Raw genomic sequence first — 17361 nt, 5'->3', positions numbered from 1 at the left:
TTCTCATCCAAAATTTAGATAACAAGCCAAAGAACTATAAATCCATCCTGCTCCAATGGAAGTTAATACAGTGGCTATATGAGACCCTCAGTGAGTTACTATCCATCTCAAAGATGCTTCGAAGGGGCAACACATCCATGTCACCAATTCTTTCTCTCATTCTGGTGATCAAAATTTACTTTCCAGGTTTTTAAAGATACAGAGGTTGTACTTGGCAATCAAATATTTAAAATAACAAGCAAAGGGTGGGCCCTTTTGCAATGTACATTTGAAGAAATAAATGCCAGATAAAGTTCACAGCTGATTATTAAAATGTTCTCCAACCTGCTGGGAAAATATGGTCTCCCTAGAAAACTACAGCTAAATAATAAAAATCACAACAAACTGAAATACTTGCGCCTCCCACAGATTTCAGTAGGACTGATTTAAGTATGTATGTTTAAAAGTCTTTCCCATCAGACTTAGAAAATCATTCATCGATAGTTGTTTGCGGATGTTCCTCAAGAGCTTCTGTCAGGGAAAGCAGGGCTAAAAAAAAGTTGAAAGGCTAAAACTTTAGCTTGTGGCATTAAAAAATTGTGAGAAGACAGATATTTTCATTCCCTATCATTAGGGTTAGTTTCATAAGACAGGTGCCATAGCAAAGAAGGTCCACCATCTGGGACCCACCAAAGCTAGGTCCCTGGCAGATGGTATCTGCAGCATGCTCCTCTCTTCTGGATCTCATGGGCTGGGATGATATAGATGAGAGAGGGGTCCCTCAGATGACACAGTTCTGTCCATGAAGGACTTTAAAAGTTAAAATCAGCACCTTGAATTGGACCTAGAAGCAAACTCGCAACCCATGAGGCTTGTAGGACACAGGTATAATACGTACTATTATATAATATGTACTATCCTAGGAGCACACATAACTGCCCACACTGCTGCGTTCTTGTACTAGTTAAAAGCTTCTGAATACTCTCCAAGGGCAGCCCTGTGTAGAGTGCACTACAATATTACTCTACAATAGAAAGCATTTTCAGATTCCCTGCAGGCACTGGTTAGTCAGACTTAACCACCTTGTGAAAACAAGTAGTATTTATTATAGCAAATGCACGATGGCTGAAGCAGTATCAACTCTGTAGCGTAAAAATGGTCCATGAACTGCCAGAATCTATCCTATTTAAGCATCATTGTAGCACCAATAGGAAATGCTGAATGAAACATTTTCACCTTGAAATTCGAGCAGTTCTTCCCATGACTTGGTTAATAACTATATTAAGCTGTCGCTGTAATACAAACAGCGAGCAGACATCAGACTCCGTTCTACAATGTTAGTACTTACACAGCCTCCTGCGAGGATCTCTGCAAACAGTGGGATGGAACCATCTCTCTGAGTGAATTTATCTCTGACAAAGTCATTGACCTAATTAAAAAAAAACCATACATTTTATACTATTATACCGCTTCCCATAATTTTCACTTCCCATAGCTTTCACTTACAATTTAATACATTAAGAAGACCTGAAAATCAAAAGCAATTCCTTTCAAAGATAGATTACAATGTTTGGGAACTATGTGCATGTGTATTGCAGAGGTTTAAGCCCCAATGAATTACACTTCTGAATAAATGCATATATTATGTACCATAAATATTTCTAAAAGATAAAGGGGAAAGGAATTTAGTTGATCTTTAATAGACTTACTGTAAGCTTTATGGCTTTTTCTGGAGCAACACCAATGAGCTGTGGAAGTAACCCTGTATAAATAAAAAAGATTTATCACAATTATTATACCTAGACATACATAGATAGCACAAACATTTGGTTGTTCAGTACTAATCCAATCACACAAAGAACTTCTATGGACAATTATCTTCACAAATATGTTGACATAACTTTTTTTAAAAGAAAAATTCGTGCTGTGCTACATCTGGGAAGTCTGTTGTTTGTAGGCGGGCCGTTTGATGATGTATTTTCATGAGCATCAATTCCTGATGGAATCAACTGTACTTCCTTCTCCCAGGATTTCCAAACTCTCCTTACAATATGTTCTCAGCATACATTACAATCCTCTTTTCAACACAAAAAGACTCCTTGCTAATTTGATCAATTGGCAATCAATCTTTTGGAGACTTCATTCATTCTCATCAAATTATGACTTGTTTAAACTCAGAAATAAGACAGGAATCATATTGAGCCTGAAGATGCTTGAATGAACACAACCAAAGAAAGTCCTTTCATGTTACTGAGTCATCGGGTAACAATAGTGGGGCTTGAATCCCGGGAACCAGAAGCTGTTATACAATCCCTGGCATCCCTTTGCTACCCTGAACAATGAGGGACGGAGGGAGAATTGGGAAAGCTCCAAACCAGCAGAGATCTGCTCACATCGAGTTATTTTGTCCAATTGGGGACAATTCCTTCTTTCTACTGCAATATTCCCCAGCCTCTTCTACAGGGGTGGGATTCAATCGGTGTTACTACCGGTTTGGTAATTACGTTTTGCCTGTTAGGTTTTGGAGGCTCTGCATGTTTGCTGCAGTATCTTTTCAGACCAATACAATGCGTTAAAAGGTATAAGGTTTTCATGAGTTCATGTCATCCTTTGAGAGGGCATCTGATGAAGTGAGCTGTAGATCCAACCAAAACATTGCCTGTTAATAAAATGTGCTAGTCTAAAAAAATAGGACTGGATTCCATTCGATTTTTGGGCTACCACAGACTAACATTCTACAATGTGCACTTTACAAAAAGGGAACTATTTACAAATAGAGGACACCAGCGCCCCCACCCCGCCCCAAAAGGTATGTTGTTTATGCTCTCCCCACTTACAAATCAGTTTCTATAGTTGTTTGGTGATGAGGATGTATCCTAATGCCACATCAGCTCAGTGTTTTGCAATCTTTGCAAAAGGGACAATCCCATTAAAGTAGGCGGCATGCACTGCCCCATTCCAACTATAGGTTCATCTTCTGACTTCAGAACAAGAACCAATATCTCGGCACTGAGCTACCTCCCAGTCTTATGGGATGTTCATTTCAGAAGACTCCTGAATTTAGAGCACACAAGATGAGGGCCATAATGCCCTTCAAATCCCCTGCGGGCAAATTTGAAACACACACCCGTTGCCTCCTTACCTCTATAAAGGCCAAAAAATCCCTCATAGCGCAAAACCTTCTTAAAACAATCAAAACTGTTTTTGTACATCAGCTCTCCTACCACCGAGCCAGTGGAGCGCTGGTTCTGCATGCGAGTCTTTACCAAGTCAATAGGATATACTGCAGTCGCTCCCACAGCTGAGAAGAAGGACCAAAAAAAAGAACATCAACTTGATGGTCTGATTTCTCATTGTGCACGTCCACAAAAATAGGTTCTAGATGATATTCATCTACAACCTTAAGTGACTGTAATTATGTCAGCCTTTCTCCAACACTCCAGACAAGTCTGGAGAGCATCAAGTTATGGGTGTTCTTGTGAACCAAGAAGAAAACCCAAAGGGTGGGTGGGAAGCAGGGAATGCATAGGAGGAATAGCTGTTTCTGAAATCTGCTTCTGAACTATAATCCTAAACAGTTTAGATTCAGGGTAAATATTCACATTTTCTATTTCATGTTGCTGCTGAGATCTGGCATTAAAATGAGGTTCAGGTGCCATATCTCAGACCAAATTATAAACTTCTGGCATGTTCCTTAAAACCTGTGGCATGCCAGAGAAAAGAACCTGCTTCTATCTTCTAATTTTGTATGGAGACATTTCTATTCTGGAGAAAAATTCTCAGGTCAGATGGAAGCCATTTGATATTAATATTATATGGATCCCTCTTTTCTTCTTTTTATTTCTATTTCTCCCCTTAGCTTTTTTAAAATCACTGTGATGCATATATTCATTTATTATGCTACCCTTAATGTGCTTGGGTTGTTTGCCCTTCCTAACACATATATGAAAGGAAACAGAGGGAGGGAAGAGCAGATGGAAACTCTGGCTTTTCTTCCTGAAGAAGGACAAGTATTTGACCACATTTTTCATTTTCTAACAAATTAGAGACCCAATTTGGCCTAGTGGTTAAGACATCAGTCTAGAAACCAGCAGACTAAGTTCTACTCCCACCCTAAGCTCAAAGCCAACTGGGTGACCTTGGGCAGTCACTGTCTCTCAGTGAAGCAGTGGCAAAACACTTCCGAAGAAAAAACTTGCCAAGAAAACTGCAAGGACTTGTCTGGGCATTTCTGAGAACTGAAGTGAAGGAAAAGTTTAAGAGGTGGTTGTTTTGTACTTTTTGAACAAATACCCCAAATCTGGAATGTTTTGTCGCTGGAGGGGAGATCCACAATCACCATTTTGGCCTTCAAGAGAGGCATTAAAAGCTGACTTCCAAGTTGGCTTGGGACCCCACTGGGGATGGTTTTTGCTGGAGGAGATTGATGAGTGATAGATAAAAGCCCTTGCCTGTATTTTTCATGTTTTTGGTCTTTAGGCTTCATTTAATTATTGTTAATTTTAATGCTTTTATATTTATGATTTTTATGGCTCTGTAAGTCACTCAAAATTGCTTCAGATAGTGAGGTGGGTGGCATATAAGTTGAATGAAACGAACAAACAAATCACTCTTTTTGAAGATTTGGGGCCACCATGTGTGGCTTTTGTACTTATAATGGGGATTGAAATGTTCCCAGGATATTGTCAGGCTTCTACACCTCTTAGCTGTGTCAATTTACTTCCTCTGCAGCATTAAATCTGGAGGAGCCACCAGGTTAATTCATTAGTTCTCAAGTTATTTTTCAAATTAAGTGACCATTTCTCCACACCCCTTTTGCTATAACAACAAACACAGCAAGGCAACAATCATATAGAAAGTTTGTTTGTTTGTTTGTTTGTTAAATTAGTTTGCCGCCTATCTCTCTACAAGGCAACTCTGGGTGGCTTATATATAAAAGCGATAAAAGCATAAAAGTCAGTATTTTTAATAACAATAAAAATGAAAAGATGGGGAGGGAAGGGAAAGGAAAGGATGCGCAGGGCAGGAGGTGGGATCTTCTTCTGTCTTCCAATTGTTTGAAAGATTAACTGGAATCTCCAATTGTTCATCCTATGTTTTAAAACACTACAGAACAAAACTCTGAAGGGTGACAGACGGTGCTTTGTGTACGTGGGTGTATTTTACAGTGCCCTTTTGGGAAACAAGCTAATAACTAATGATAACTATCACAAATAGTTATTTATAATAAGAGATTAAATGTCATGCTTTCCCTTTTGAAAACTGAATAGCAGTTCTACCACAATTTAATCCAAAAATGACTCTGAAACTGCATCTGAAAAGATTCCTTACATCATGGGTGTCAAACTCATGTCACGTTATTGTCACATGACATATCATAACTTTTTCCCCCTTCGCTAAACCAGGGGTGGGGGTGTCCAGCGCGTGACACATCTGGGCCATGGGCTGCAAGTTTCACACTCCTGGGCTTACATCATTCTGCAAGTTTGGCTTCAAAAACAGTTAGGAGACTGATCTAAAAAACCACAGTCTTCATATATTAAAAAAGAAAAAGAAAACAAAAGAACGAACAATTCAGACTTCTCTTTAGAGCCATAGTGGCGCAGTGGCTGGAATGCAGTATTGCAGGCAAACTCTACATTCCACATCCTAGAGTTCAGTTCTGACCAGCTCAAGGTTGACTCAGCTTTCCATCTTTCTAAGCTCAGTAAAATAAGGATGCAGATTATTGGGGGCAATATGCTGTCTCTGTAAACCATTTAGAGAGGGCTGTAAAGCACTGTGAAGCAGTATTTAAGTCTAAGGGCTATTGCAATGAATAGCTTTACCAATCTGAGCCTCGGTGGTGCAGTGTTTAGGCTACTTCTGCTGTCGGCTGCCTGCAATTTGGCAGTTCAAATCCCACCAGGCTCAAGGTTGACTCAGCTTTCCATCCTTCCGAGGTGGGTAAAATGAGGAGCCACCCAAAATTGTTGGGGGCAATATGCTGACTCTGTAAATCACTTAGAGAGAGCTGTAAAACACTATGAAGTGGTATATGTCTAAGTACTATTGCTATCTCAGCAGATGTACAACTACACTAGCCAGATAATATTACAACAGTCCCGTCTTGAAACATTCACAGTCACATGTTACTTACCTCCAGCAACTGAGCCCAAAGTGAACCTGTAAGCAGACTCAGCTACCTGAAGCCAGATAGGCCTGCCCCTATCACCATAGGATTGCTGTGTGAAAAGAATGGGACAGAAACAGACAGAGCAAAGAAAGAAGAAGTGGGGGAAAGAAAAAGGCATAGTTAAATAAAAGTCATATATGAAATTGGTCAAAAACTAATTAAGGGCTAAAAGCAGTTGTGTCCTGAGTGATGGTTAAAAAAAAATCAAATCCACTGAAATAATTGCCTTTCTTTCAAGATACAGCATTGAATCACAGCTTTCATGGCAAAATTATTATCTTTCAGAGACATAATCCTGATTGGGAATAAGAAACAGGCACATAATTAACATACTGGAGCTAAAATTTGCTCTACTCGGCTGCTGTTTTGTAAAAGAAAAATGAAATACATGCTATAGACAATATTCTGATCAAACTGAAATCGAATTTGCTCCAAAAGAAGGCCCTTTTAAATGTAGGCTCTGATGAAAACAACAAATAAAGATCCTCCCAAACATGTTTTTTCCCTCTTTGTGTGATAATCTTAGTCATCTGTTTTGTGGGGAAAAAAGTGTCAACAGTTTAACAGTTGACAACAGGTTGTTGTTGTTCTTACCTTGCCATATAAACAAGGAATGTGTGGTTCTGGATACCTCACATCCTTTTACATTCAAGCTGAGCTAAACTCTTGGCATTCCAAAGAAAAGAATTCACGTGATACTATCAGTAGCAAAATTTTCATCCCAAGATCTCTACATGCTACGATACTTGTTTAAAATTCCTACATCCAGATCCACAAGGAAGGTAGCATCATTTGCCTCACTGGAGGGGCCACTCTTTCATGTGGGGAGACTCTAATCAATCATCTCAATTCAAAGCAAATGTGATGCCTGTTAGGAACAGCGAGTACTTATGCCAATATGCCAGAAAAGAAGTACTGTAATCTATACGCTAATTAAGTTACAATGAACATATGAAGATCAGTGAGAAATGAAGAATCAACATAAAGGAGTGGGTTAAGAGGCTAGACTTGGAGCAGTGAGATCCAAGTTCAAATCCATCCTCAGTCATGGAAACTTCCTGGTTTAAAGATCTAAAGTCACCCTTCTTTAGCCCAATCACTCTCAGTTAGTGGTTCTGGAAATGAAATTAAGGAGGCCCATCATGTAGAGCAGCATTTCTCAACCTTGGTATCTTTAAGATAGGTGGATTTCATGCTGGCTGGGGAATTCTGAGTTGTAGACCACCTATTTTAAAGTCACCAAGTTTCCAAGCACTGGTTTGGAGAATAAGGCAGGATAGAAATACAATAACAGAGAACCAAAAAAAAAAATATGCCATACTCTTCCACGTATGTTTTCCTACAAAAACCATGGTTCATTCCAATAGCTCTTTGGGCCTGTTCAAAACAAATCCAAAGTATTTAGAATTAGTGGCTGGAAACCAACCAACTTTACAACAGTAGTAAGGAAGAAGAAATCCTAAGTGTGATTTTTTTTCCCCTGATTTCCCCTCATCCTTGTTCTCAGTGCAGCCTCTATTCCTAAGGCTACTACTCAGGCAATAAAAAAAGTTATAACAATGCAGATACTCTTTTTTCTTCTGATGGAAATATAACTTACAACCTATTTATGAAAATGCTTACTATATCCCATGGATTGGCTGCATTCAGATAGAAGATGCAAATCAGTAAAATTCATGCTATGGCTTTCAGAGCATGAATATTTATTAACAGAAAATGACTGTCACAGGCATCTCTCCACAAAGCTCCCGCACATGGATATTAAGGAGCAAAATAAAGGCATTTTTCCAGCGATCATATCAGCAACTAATGTGGTAGAAAGGCCAGCTCCTATTCTTGTTTTGCATGTAAAATAGGCAGAAAGGGTAGGTTAATAAAAAAAAAGGAGATAGGCAAGTTCGGGCTGCATCCTGCTCCCCATTTCTTTCTCCCAAAGCCACTCCACAGAGTGCACTTAGAACAGAGGTCCCTCACCAGGCCTGTTCCCCCTGGCATTGCAGCTTGGGCCTATCCAAGTAGCAGTCAGCAGTGCTATGACACTGACATAAAGCCTGTACGAGGGTCTTTCCTGAAAAGGCAGAACACAGCAGAATTGAGGGATCCTTGGTGCTCTCTGAGCATTTTTTGTCTTCTTGCAGACATTTCATTACCCAACTAGGTAACATCATCAGTGCTAATCGCAAACCACCTCAGAGAGCACCAAGGGCCCTCCATTTCAACCCTCAGCTACGAATAATCTTCTTTATTGGTACAGCAGAAATATGTTAGGGTTCATTCAGTCACAACTTGAGACTGCAGTTTCTAGCAAGTCACCCTAACCATAGGCCACAATGGAAAACTCTGAACAACATCTCTGCTGTCTACTGAAATTCAGTCATGATTAGACTTGTGGACTCTGCCTCCATTGGTTAGCATGACTATAAATCCCCTGTCCATCATTTGCTTTTAGGTGACTGTGTTGTTCAAATCCTATGCAACTCCTTCCAGCAGGAACAAGCGAAGAAGAATATCTAACTTTCCTTATCTGTTTTTTTTTTTTTTTCAGCTGGAAGATATTTAAGACCATGTAACAACCAGCTGTCTCTCAGAGGAGAAGACTATAAAATAAGGACAGTACTTAGCTAAGCTATGAACTGAAGCCATGTTGTTGAGAGGTAGGTCACTCCACAAAGCAGAACTAAATGACAAAATAATTCCCTCTTCACTAAATGTTTGGTCCAAACTCAGCATTTGTATCGAACTTCTATAAAAATCAGTGAAACCGGGTCATTTATTTGTCTCGTTTCTTGTGTTCTCAAATGTGTTAATTTTGCATGAATGGCAAAAGACTGCATTTTACCTACTCATTCATTGGAAGCATTAATTGTAAGTTCTACTTTCTCGCATTAGGTATTCTTCCTGCAGACAACATAGATGATGTTAGTCCTTTCCTGACTCACAAATCTATCTACTGGCTGCTTCCAGAGTGACCTGTTAATGGGGAAAGCACATGGTTCAACATAATAATTTCACAAGCTTTCCAGACATATTGCCTGCCTTTAGATATCAACCCATTCCCTCAGTGTCCTTTGTGGCTTAGTAGAGATAATTTGTTTAGGCAGAAAGACCCAGAGTAGAAGAACAAACCTCCAAAAGTATAGATATTCAATGCTAGTGTAAAACTGGATGGGTGGAGATGAGGGGAAAGCTTAAATGTGATCATATTGATCGGCTGCCCCACATGTTTTCACTCCTCTAAATGCCTCAGTTGTGAATAGGATTTACAATAATATATGCACCTTTCTACAACACTGAGATTTTCAGCGCTTTGAAATGTTACAAATTTGGTTTGAAACTAGTTTTTCATCTCCCTGTTTATCTTTTCATCTTTCATATTTAAAACAAAAAAATATTTTCCTGATATTACAAATATGAACCTATCTACTAATAAAAACTGCTTCTTAGCAATATACTTTTACATTGTGATGATATGGAGGAAAAGTAATATGGCAATGGTCTCTTAAAACAATGACCTTATGCAGGTTTAAAGGCTTTAGTGGAAATTACACATTATTTCATTATCAGGAATCAATGACATGTATCGTTTTTATAGGAGGAATTGGCGAGCTAGATTTATAAATTTCCATCTAATATTGTTTTTAAAAGCACCCGTGTGAGTACTCGGAAATGAGTGTGCAACTTCACAACATGCACTATGCTTAGAGAAATTAAAAGAGGTGAATAAGACAAACATCATCAAAATTAATCCCAGTCCAATCTGTCCGTTAGTAACATTTACATTAAATCCTGAGTCAAAGGCAAGCAATCCTGAATCTTTTACTGAATTCAGTAAAATAATACAGACACCCAATTTATTTTTATATAGTTTTTCTATCTCAAAAGGATAAGCAGAACATAGAACATACATTTCTATTTCTATTCATTTTAATGCAACCAATTTAAGCAGTGTTTTCCCACAATCAAAGTTTAAATAATAAACGTGCAGCATTGCTATGGCAACAAGTTTTTTTAAAAAAACACTAGCAAGCAACTAAGTAAAATTCAGAAAGACAGTGTAGCTAAATTGTCCTGGTCAATCTCCATGATAATTAGTTTAACAAATCTTTCATATGTTGATTGTTAAAGTATAATAACTGAGTGGCATTATTGGCCAACAACAGAAATATACTGAAATATTAGAGGCAAGTTAATTTTGAAAATGAGTTTTAACACAAATAGATAATGCAGTCATTTGCAAACAGAGAAACTGGCATAACACAGACTCATAAAAATAATTCCATGAGCCTATGTTTTCTTCCAGAACAAATCACTCTCTGGCAGGTTGATTATATGCTGTGAGCGCTGAGATTTATTCCTTTTAAATGATCATCTCAGAGGTATTTCTGTTATTAGGAATTATTGGTTTTAAGAAATATCAAAACACAAGCTTTTGCATGCACAATTGTCAGAGGTCAAGCAGAAGCACAACTGCTCATTTTTATGATAAGGAGCAACTTCCTTGAAAATTTGGGTTGGGGGCCTAGAGGCTTTCCTATCATCAAAGAGTGGTCTACATCCCTCTGTAGGCAGCTACCACACCTCCAAGTTCTATTAAAACTGGTAGAATAGTTGTTTGGAGAGCTCCTTAAAAGAATGGATCAGAGGCATTAGTTTTGCTTACGCCATTCACCACTTCAGCCAACCCCTTTTTTATTATTATCATTTGGAGCACGATGAGAAGCATTTTAGTCATTCGGCAGAGACATTTTGGGGGGGGGGGGGGAAACAGTGGCATTTTTTTCAACAAAGGTCAATAAAAATGTCACGTAAATCTTTAAATGGGAAGGTATTTAACTTAAACTCAGGAGTTTTAACTTCCAACCAATTACTGGAATTTATACGGTAGACTTAGCCTTTCCCTGAAAGCACCTACCTGTCTCTGCAGTTCCGCCAGGTTGTAAGGTAGGGCTCCTTCAGCCAAGGGAGCAATTCTTTCAATATCTGCCAGTGTCAAGCGTCTACATACAAGTGCATGGAAAAGAGATCACAGTTAAAGAGAATTGTAAATAAAATCTACAATATATTCTTTCCAGCACCCAGAAAAGCATTACTTCAATGCTATATAAGAGTTTTCCTCCTAGTCTAGGGGTGTCAAACTGAATTTCTTCGAGGGGCCGGATCAGCATTTTACTTTCTCTCCGTGGGTTGGCCGGGGTGGGGGGACGGGCACCTCCTGCAGCACCCTGCTGGCCCTGTGCCCTGTTTTGGCTGCCAGAGGCACCACGGGCCAGTCCTTTGCTATTTCTAGACTGGCCCTGTGGGCCAGATTTAAGTGCCCTGCGGGCCAGATCCAGCCTGTGGGCCTTGACTTTGATACCCCTGTCTTAGTCTATCTGTCTTTCTTGTAATGTATAGAGAGCCTCTTATATGGCAGCAATATTAAGAAATGCATTCATTGACTGTCATTTATAACTAAAAAAAACTATAATTCCAATCAGACTAAAGCTGTGTCTCAGTAACCAATCTGCCATGGCTATATACCAAAACATGGAAGCCTATGTTGAAGTATCCCTTACTTGTTGAAAGGTATAAATATTATGTATTATACTTGGGGTGCCTGCTCTCTGACATGCTCAGAGAAACCCTCAAAATCTCTTAAAACTCTGCAACCTCCCACAAAATCTTACAAGATGATGCAAAATCCAGTTCCTATTAAGGATAATATCACAGAATTGTGATATTAGAAGATGTTGATTATGCCAAAAAGCTATCTCTCAACCTGATCCCTATATTTCTTCCATAATTCCCAACAGGCAAGGTCTTTGGACAATTGTGTAACTTAAACCATCTACAGCTGGCGTGTCAAACTCAAGGCCTGGGGACCAGATCTGGCCTATGGGGTGCTTAGATCTGGCCCATGAGGCTGCCCTGGAAATTGCGTAGGACTGGCCCACGGTGCATCTGCCAGCAAAAACAGAGCTTGGGTGGCCCTCCTGAGCTCTGTTTTCGCTGGCAGAGGGTTGCAGGAGGCTGTTGCAGCCAAAAATGGAGCTCAGGAGTCCGTTTTCACTGACAGAGTGCTCAGGCTGCCACAGGCATCCCACGAGTGATGTTGAGCTGGCTACACCAGCCTCCCGAGGTCAAACACAACCTTGATGTGGCCCTCAATGAAATTGAGTTTGACACTCCTGATCTACAGTAAAGGGTATAAAGTTAGGGAAAAGTGCAATGAAGAATATGTGGGATATCAAATCTCTAATTAATATTAGACAATCAAACAGATAGTTTACAAAAGAAACAAATTTGCTAGCAAAAAAGAATCTGGAGTATAGTAAGGCTGCAATCTTTCATGCATGTATGGTAATATAAAATGAATCGGAATACAGACTGAATATCCATGTTGCTTCCCTTTAACAAGAGGGGAAGGAAGTAGAAACCTAGATATGTTCTGTGTATTCTTGTTCTCTTGCCAAATTACATGTACTCTGGCTAACGTCTTCTCAACATTTCAACATTCTGCACCACCATTCTATTTTCTTTTTAAAAAAAGGTCAAGATTACCCAGTAGCATTATACAAGTCAGACAGCTGGTAGAGAATATCAATTTCCAAAGGTGTAACTTGTCCAAATTTGATGGCAGACTGAGAGAATTCCTCTGTTTTTCAGATATTTTCAAAAAGAGAGAGAAAGAACCAATTATTCATAATTCATTGTTTTTAATGCACAATCTGGCCTTTATCACTTAGAAATTCTTGGAATTGTCCTTCAAACACAACTAGAGGCTACCAGATTGGGAAAGCTTGATTTCTACCATTTGACATATAAATTTATACATCAAAATACAAAATTCACAAAATGAATCAACCAAATAAGCATTCAATCTTTTTTAAAAAGGGCAGCCTTGAAACTCTGAATAGAACTGACTCTATGGTTTACATAACGTAATCTCCTTTAAGTATATGTCTATGGAGATTCTCAGTCATCCAGGTCATGACTGTCCCAAAGGTGCTTTTTCAAGAAGCAACTGGATTTTCTGGTTTTTCTCTGAAGACTTTTCGCTTCTCGTCCAAGAAGCTTCTTCAGATCTGAAAAAGTGTCTTGGATGAAGTGAAATGTCTTCAAAGAAAAACAAGGAAGTCCAGTTGCCTCTTGAAAAAGCATGTTTGGGCCTTTCAGGTATAGTAAGTGCCATGTGGCAAAAGTAGAAAGCACAAGTTTAAATATAAGTCTCACAGAATATCTGACACAATCAGATCATTTAGGTTTCACATCTCTTCATTCTAAAACTGCAAAAGCAGAACTTTCTATCTAGCAGTATGACCAGTATTATTCAATATTTGGCTTTATTTGATTCATATAAAAGTCAAACGGGATTGTCCTTCAAGGGAGGACAATCTCCTTTGACAAAGGAAGGAAACTTCTCAAATGCCAAAATTTGTAGCAGCCAGACACTACCCTACAAAAAGAAAATTTTCAAAGGAGTCCAAGATTTATCCAACAATATTATGACATCGCTTGAAGGGATATAGTCATTTTCAGCCTGGTATTTGGTAGTCTTGCAAAAGCAAAGCAAAACAAAAATTAAAAAATAGACTGTTCTGAAGCTTCTAAGGATCCTTTGCAAAAGCAGGGTTGAGGGGGCCATCAACTGTGCATATATTGCTCTTGGTTTTTATAAGACCCAAGTCATTTTTTAATAAAAAATCACAATACAAATAATGGGGAGAATGCAGAGGTCTGTCTTTTGGTTTCTCTCAGGATGACTCTGAAGTGTGTCGTACTAAGTAAATTTACAGGGCAGGGGGCACAATGCTCATCCTCAATAAGGTCACAGGAATTATCTGGTTCTTGCAAGACAAACCCCAATTGCCCTTCTTGCAGAGGGTTCATGTTTTATAGACAATTTTATGTGATTGATTGATATAATCGCCCATCTCACACACATGATTCTAAGAGGCCTACAGTAAAATAGACAAAATACATAATATTAAACAAAAACACATAGCAATCAGGCACTATCTCAACATCTATCAACACAGTGAAGAGATGGGCTCTGTCAACACACCCAAGCCCCCAGGCTCAGGCACAAAACTAGGTTTTTAAGGCCAGCATGGATGGGGCCAATCTAATCTCAGATGATGTTGCAAAGGGCAGGCAATTACATAATATGATTTGGGTTCAGTTAAGCTAACGGAGGCCCAAAAGATCTGTATCATCTCTCAAACTTATATGCAATCTCAAAATGTTTCCTAAAGTCCCAGCCAATTTAAAATCTTCAGAGATGGAGCTTTATTCTGCCAGACCCATTAATTGTTTGGGGTACAGCTCCCAAATCAAGTGCGGTCCCTGTACAACCCTGAATTGGCTCTTTGACATCTCAGACAGGGGTTTTTCTCCATTAACATAAACTTAATTATCTTACTCTCATGGCCATCTTTCTCCAAATAAAAGGAGCCAAAAATGTTGAGAATGCACACTCCAATAAAACTCTACAGGAGACTTAGAGGTTGGGTGGCGGGGACCATTTACTGAGGTCTAGATAGGATGCTCTAGCTTTGTTTCCTAGATAGCATTAAGCATCAGTAATCTAAAAAATAATGAGATTGACTCCTTTACCTTTTGTAACTTCTACATCTTTTCTAGTGCCTGCTAGGAGACTGTATATCTTTCGAACAAGTTCCATGTTGTTCAGCAGAGCATTAAAAGCATTGAAATAGGAAAAGCTGACTTGATGCGAGACGGATCCACCTGCAGCCTTGAAGAAAGCAAAACACAGTAAAGTCACAAAGAGAAAATAGTTATGGTCCATTTAGGATTTCTCCCTGCATTTCAATTCCCAAATAAGCAGGGAACGAGAAGATTGGAAATACTGTGACAGAAGCAAAATTCATTTGGTAATAGATTTACTATCAGACCTAGAAAGTACTAAAATATACAAGGAGTTCCAGTTAAATGATTTGTTGCCACTGGAAAATGGGGAAATGAAAGCCCTCACCCCCAAGTTTTCGGACAATTAAAAATTGGAATAGGTATCAGAGGCTGCAGAATACATCTGCATATTATTATGCTCCAAGAATGGATTACATATGCAGAATAGTGAGGAGAAAGTTCTTTAGTCCTTAACTATAGGAGAAGGGCAGGAAGAACTGGAGGGTGGAGTTAAACCCATCATCAGTTTAGAATCCTTGCATTGCTACAAGAGATCGAAGTCCAGACCCCCTTGAATTCCTTTGGCCTTTTTCTAATGCCAATTTAGTGCTAACTTTTAGCTGACCAGATTCTTATGTACAAGCGTGAGCAATAAACGTGAGCTACAACTCAACCTATGGCTCCAATTGTTAGAGCCTGACACTAACATTTAGATCAGTTAGGAAAATCTATGGAACTTCTATATTCCCAGAATAGTCTAGCACCCATCCATTCCACCCAATCAACTTGGTAAATGGAAGTGGTTCTTCAAAAAATATCTAGAAAGTCACTGAACTTCTTCTCCAGTTTAAATGTGCTTGTCTTCAACTCAATGGTCTGACAATAACTAGCAACGTTTTAACATAACAGTTATAACAGCCATACAAATATATGTTAAGAAATATGAAGAGGAGGATTTGGATTCATGATTGATCCCAAGTCCGAAAAAGTTTAAATGAAACGATTTTAGCAGTGAAATTATATACAAGCTTTCAAGTTTCACTGGGGGAGGGGGGGGTATTAACACTTCAAAAACAACAGAAGGCTCCAAAATGTTAGCTTTATTTTAACTGTACAAAATTCTAATTGAAAAACCTGGTTCTCCCTCCACCAAATAGTATTACCATTCTCCTATTTTCTAGTTCTGCAAATATGTATCAGTGTTGTTTTGATGGCCTCATTAAAACAGTCCTAGTAAGGCTAAAACAATGTTGCATCAGTGACAGATTCTTTTTTATTTCCAAAGACAAATATTACAATCTGAGCAACAGCTGATCCAGAGATTGCCAGTTACTTACTGAGACTAGGTTTTCTTCCACAAAAGGAGTAAGCATGTGTGGACGGATAGTAACCATGATATCGCTGAAATCGAGGCCGGTGATCAAGCCAGATTTGTTTTTGTCTTTCAGCGCAAATGCTTGTCTTGCGTGTTCTGACTGCAGCTCCTGAAATCATCGTACAAGGGACAATGTTTGGTAAAATTTATTCTGAAAACCTATGAGAATAATGCATAGAATCCTCACTGATTCCGTCTTTTCTCTGGCAGCTGCATCCTTGCATTCTTCAAAAAAAAAAACCCAAACAAACACTAAAACTAACAGAAGAAAGCTACACTTATGGAATTCATTATGTGTTGTCATGTTGTAAGGATAGCAAGATTATTAACAACCATCTTTCTATTTGCCTTAAAATGTAAAATACTGAAAACTGAAATACCCAAGTAATTTATTATTATTTTGTAAACATGATCTTGTGCTCAACAAACATACATTATGTTACAGAGAAAAATAAATAAAAAGTAACTGACCTGCAAAAACTGAGTGAATTCTGAGTATGTCAGATGTTTCTTTCGATTATGTCCAAAGTGCAATCGAATGAATTCACAATCCCAGTTAAAAGGGATGTGATGATGAATAATGGTCTGTCCAAAAATTTCTTTTACATTTTCTTTAAAAAGAAGAAAAATGTTAGAAAATAAAATGTCAGCCCTGATTTACTTTCTTTTAATAGATAATGAAATCACTTTTCAAGGGCTGTTCAGTGGGTTTTTTTAAACATATATAGGTTAGAAAGCTATTTATTTTTGCAGCACAAAAACAAACTTTATATAGATTATTTCCAAATTCCACTTCTGTGTTTATATTATGCAGATCCGTGAGAACCATGATTTTTCCTTGTTCACCTTTAATTAAGGAGTAATTTATTTTGTTCATTAGAAATACTGGTGCTTTGCATGCTGATATAAAATCAGTGTTGTGTTTCTTGATTCTCCAACGTGTCAAATTAAGACCTTATTGAAAAGCAATGAACACCCATATTTCTGTAAACCACAATATTTTCCAGTCGATGCGTGCTGTGATTGAGAGTTGATTATCATATTCACACTTGTGCAAATGCCACTATTATGTATACGTATAAGAAATGTAAGGCAAATTGTGTCATTAACAACATGAAAAATACATTAACTGTTTCAGATTATTGCTGTTTCAGATAAAAAAATTGATTGTGATAGAATGTTATATAAAGAATCAAGCTATAGT

General features: G+C 38.4%; 1 protein-coding gene across 2 annotated transcripts in view; it reads right to left on the bottom strand.

Annotated features, from left to right (window-relative positions):
* The window catches only part of SLC25A12 (solute carrier family 25 member 12), a 51847-nt gene that overhangs the window by 17899 nt on the left and 16587 nt on the right, over positions 1–17361 (bottom strand). For both annotated transcript variants that reach the window (XM_026697058.2, XM_087919941.1), the window contains exons 5-13: positions 16629–16768; positions 16120–16266; positions 14750–14888; positions 12695–12788; positions 11067–11151; positions 6119–6203; positions 3122–3280; positions 1689–1741; positions 1328–1408 (exon numbers count right to left, since the gene is read on the bottom strand). In XM_026697058.2, the coding sequence (XP_026552843.1) occupies positions 1328–1408; positions 1689–1741; positions 3122–3280; positions 6119–6203; positions 11067–11151; positions 12695–12788; positions 14750–14888; positions 16120–16266; positions 16629–16768 (983 nt within the window). The remainder of the gene's footprint in view (positions 1–1327; positions 1409–1688; positions 1742–3121; positions 3281–6118; positions 6204–11066; positions 11152–12694; positions 12789–14749; positions 14889–16119; positions 16267–16628; positions 16769–17361) is intronic.

This window comes from Pseudonaja textilis, chromosome 1 (genome assembly GCF_049901715.1).
Source record: "Pseudonaja textilis isolate UNSWEBS1 chromosome 1, rPseTex1.2, whole genome shotgun sequence".
In the NCBI taxonomy this organism is placed as follows: domain Eukaryota; kingdom Metazoa; phylum Chordata; class Lepidosauria; order Squamata; family Elapidae; genus Pseudonaja; species Pseudonaja textilis.
This window is presented reverse-complemented; position numbering and strand designations above follow the sequence as displayed.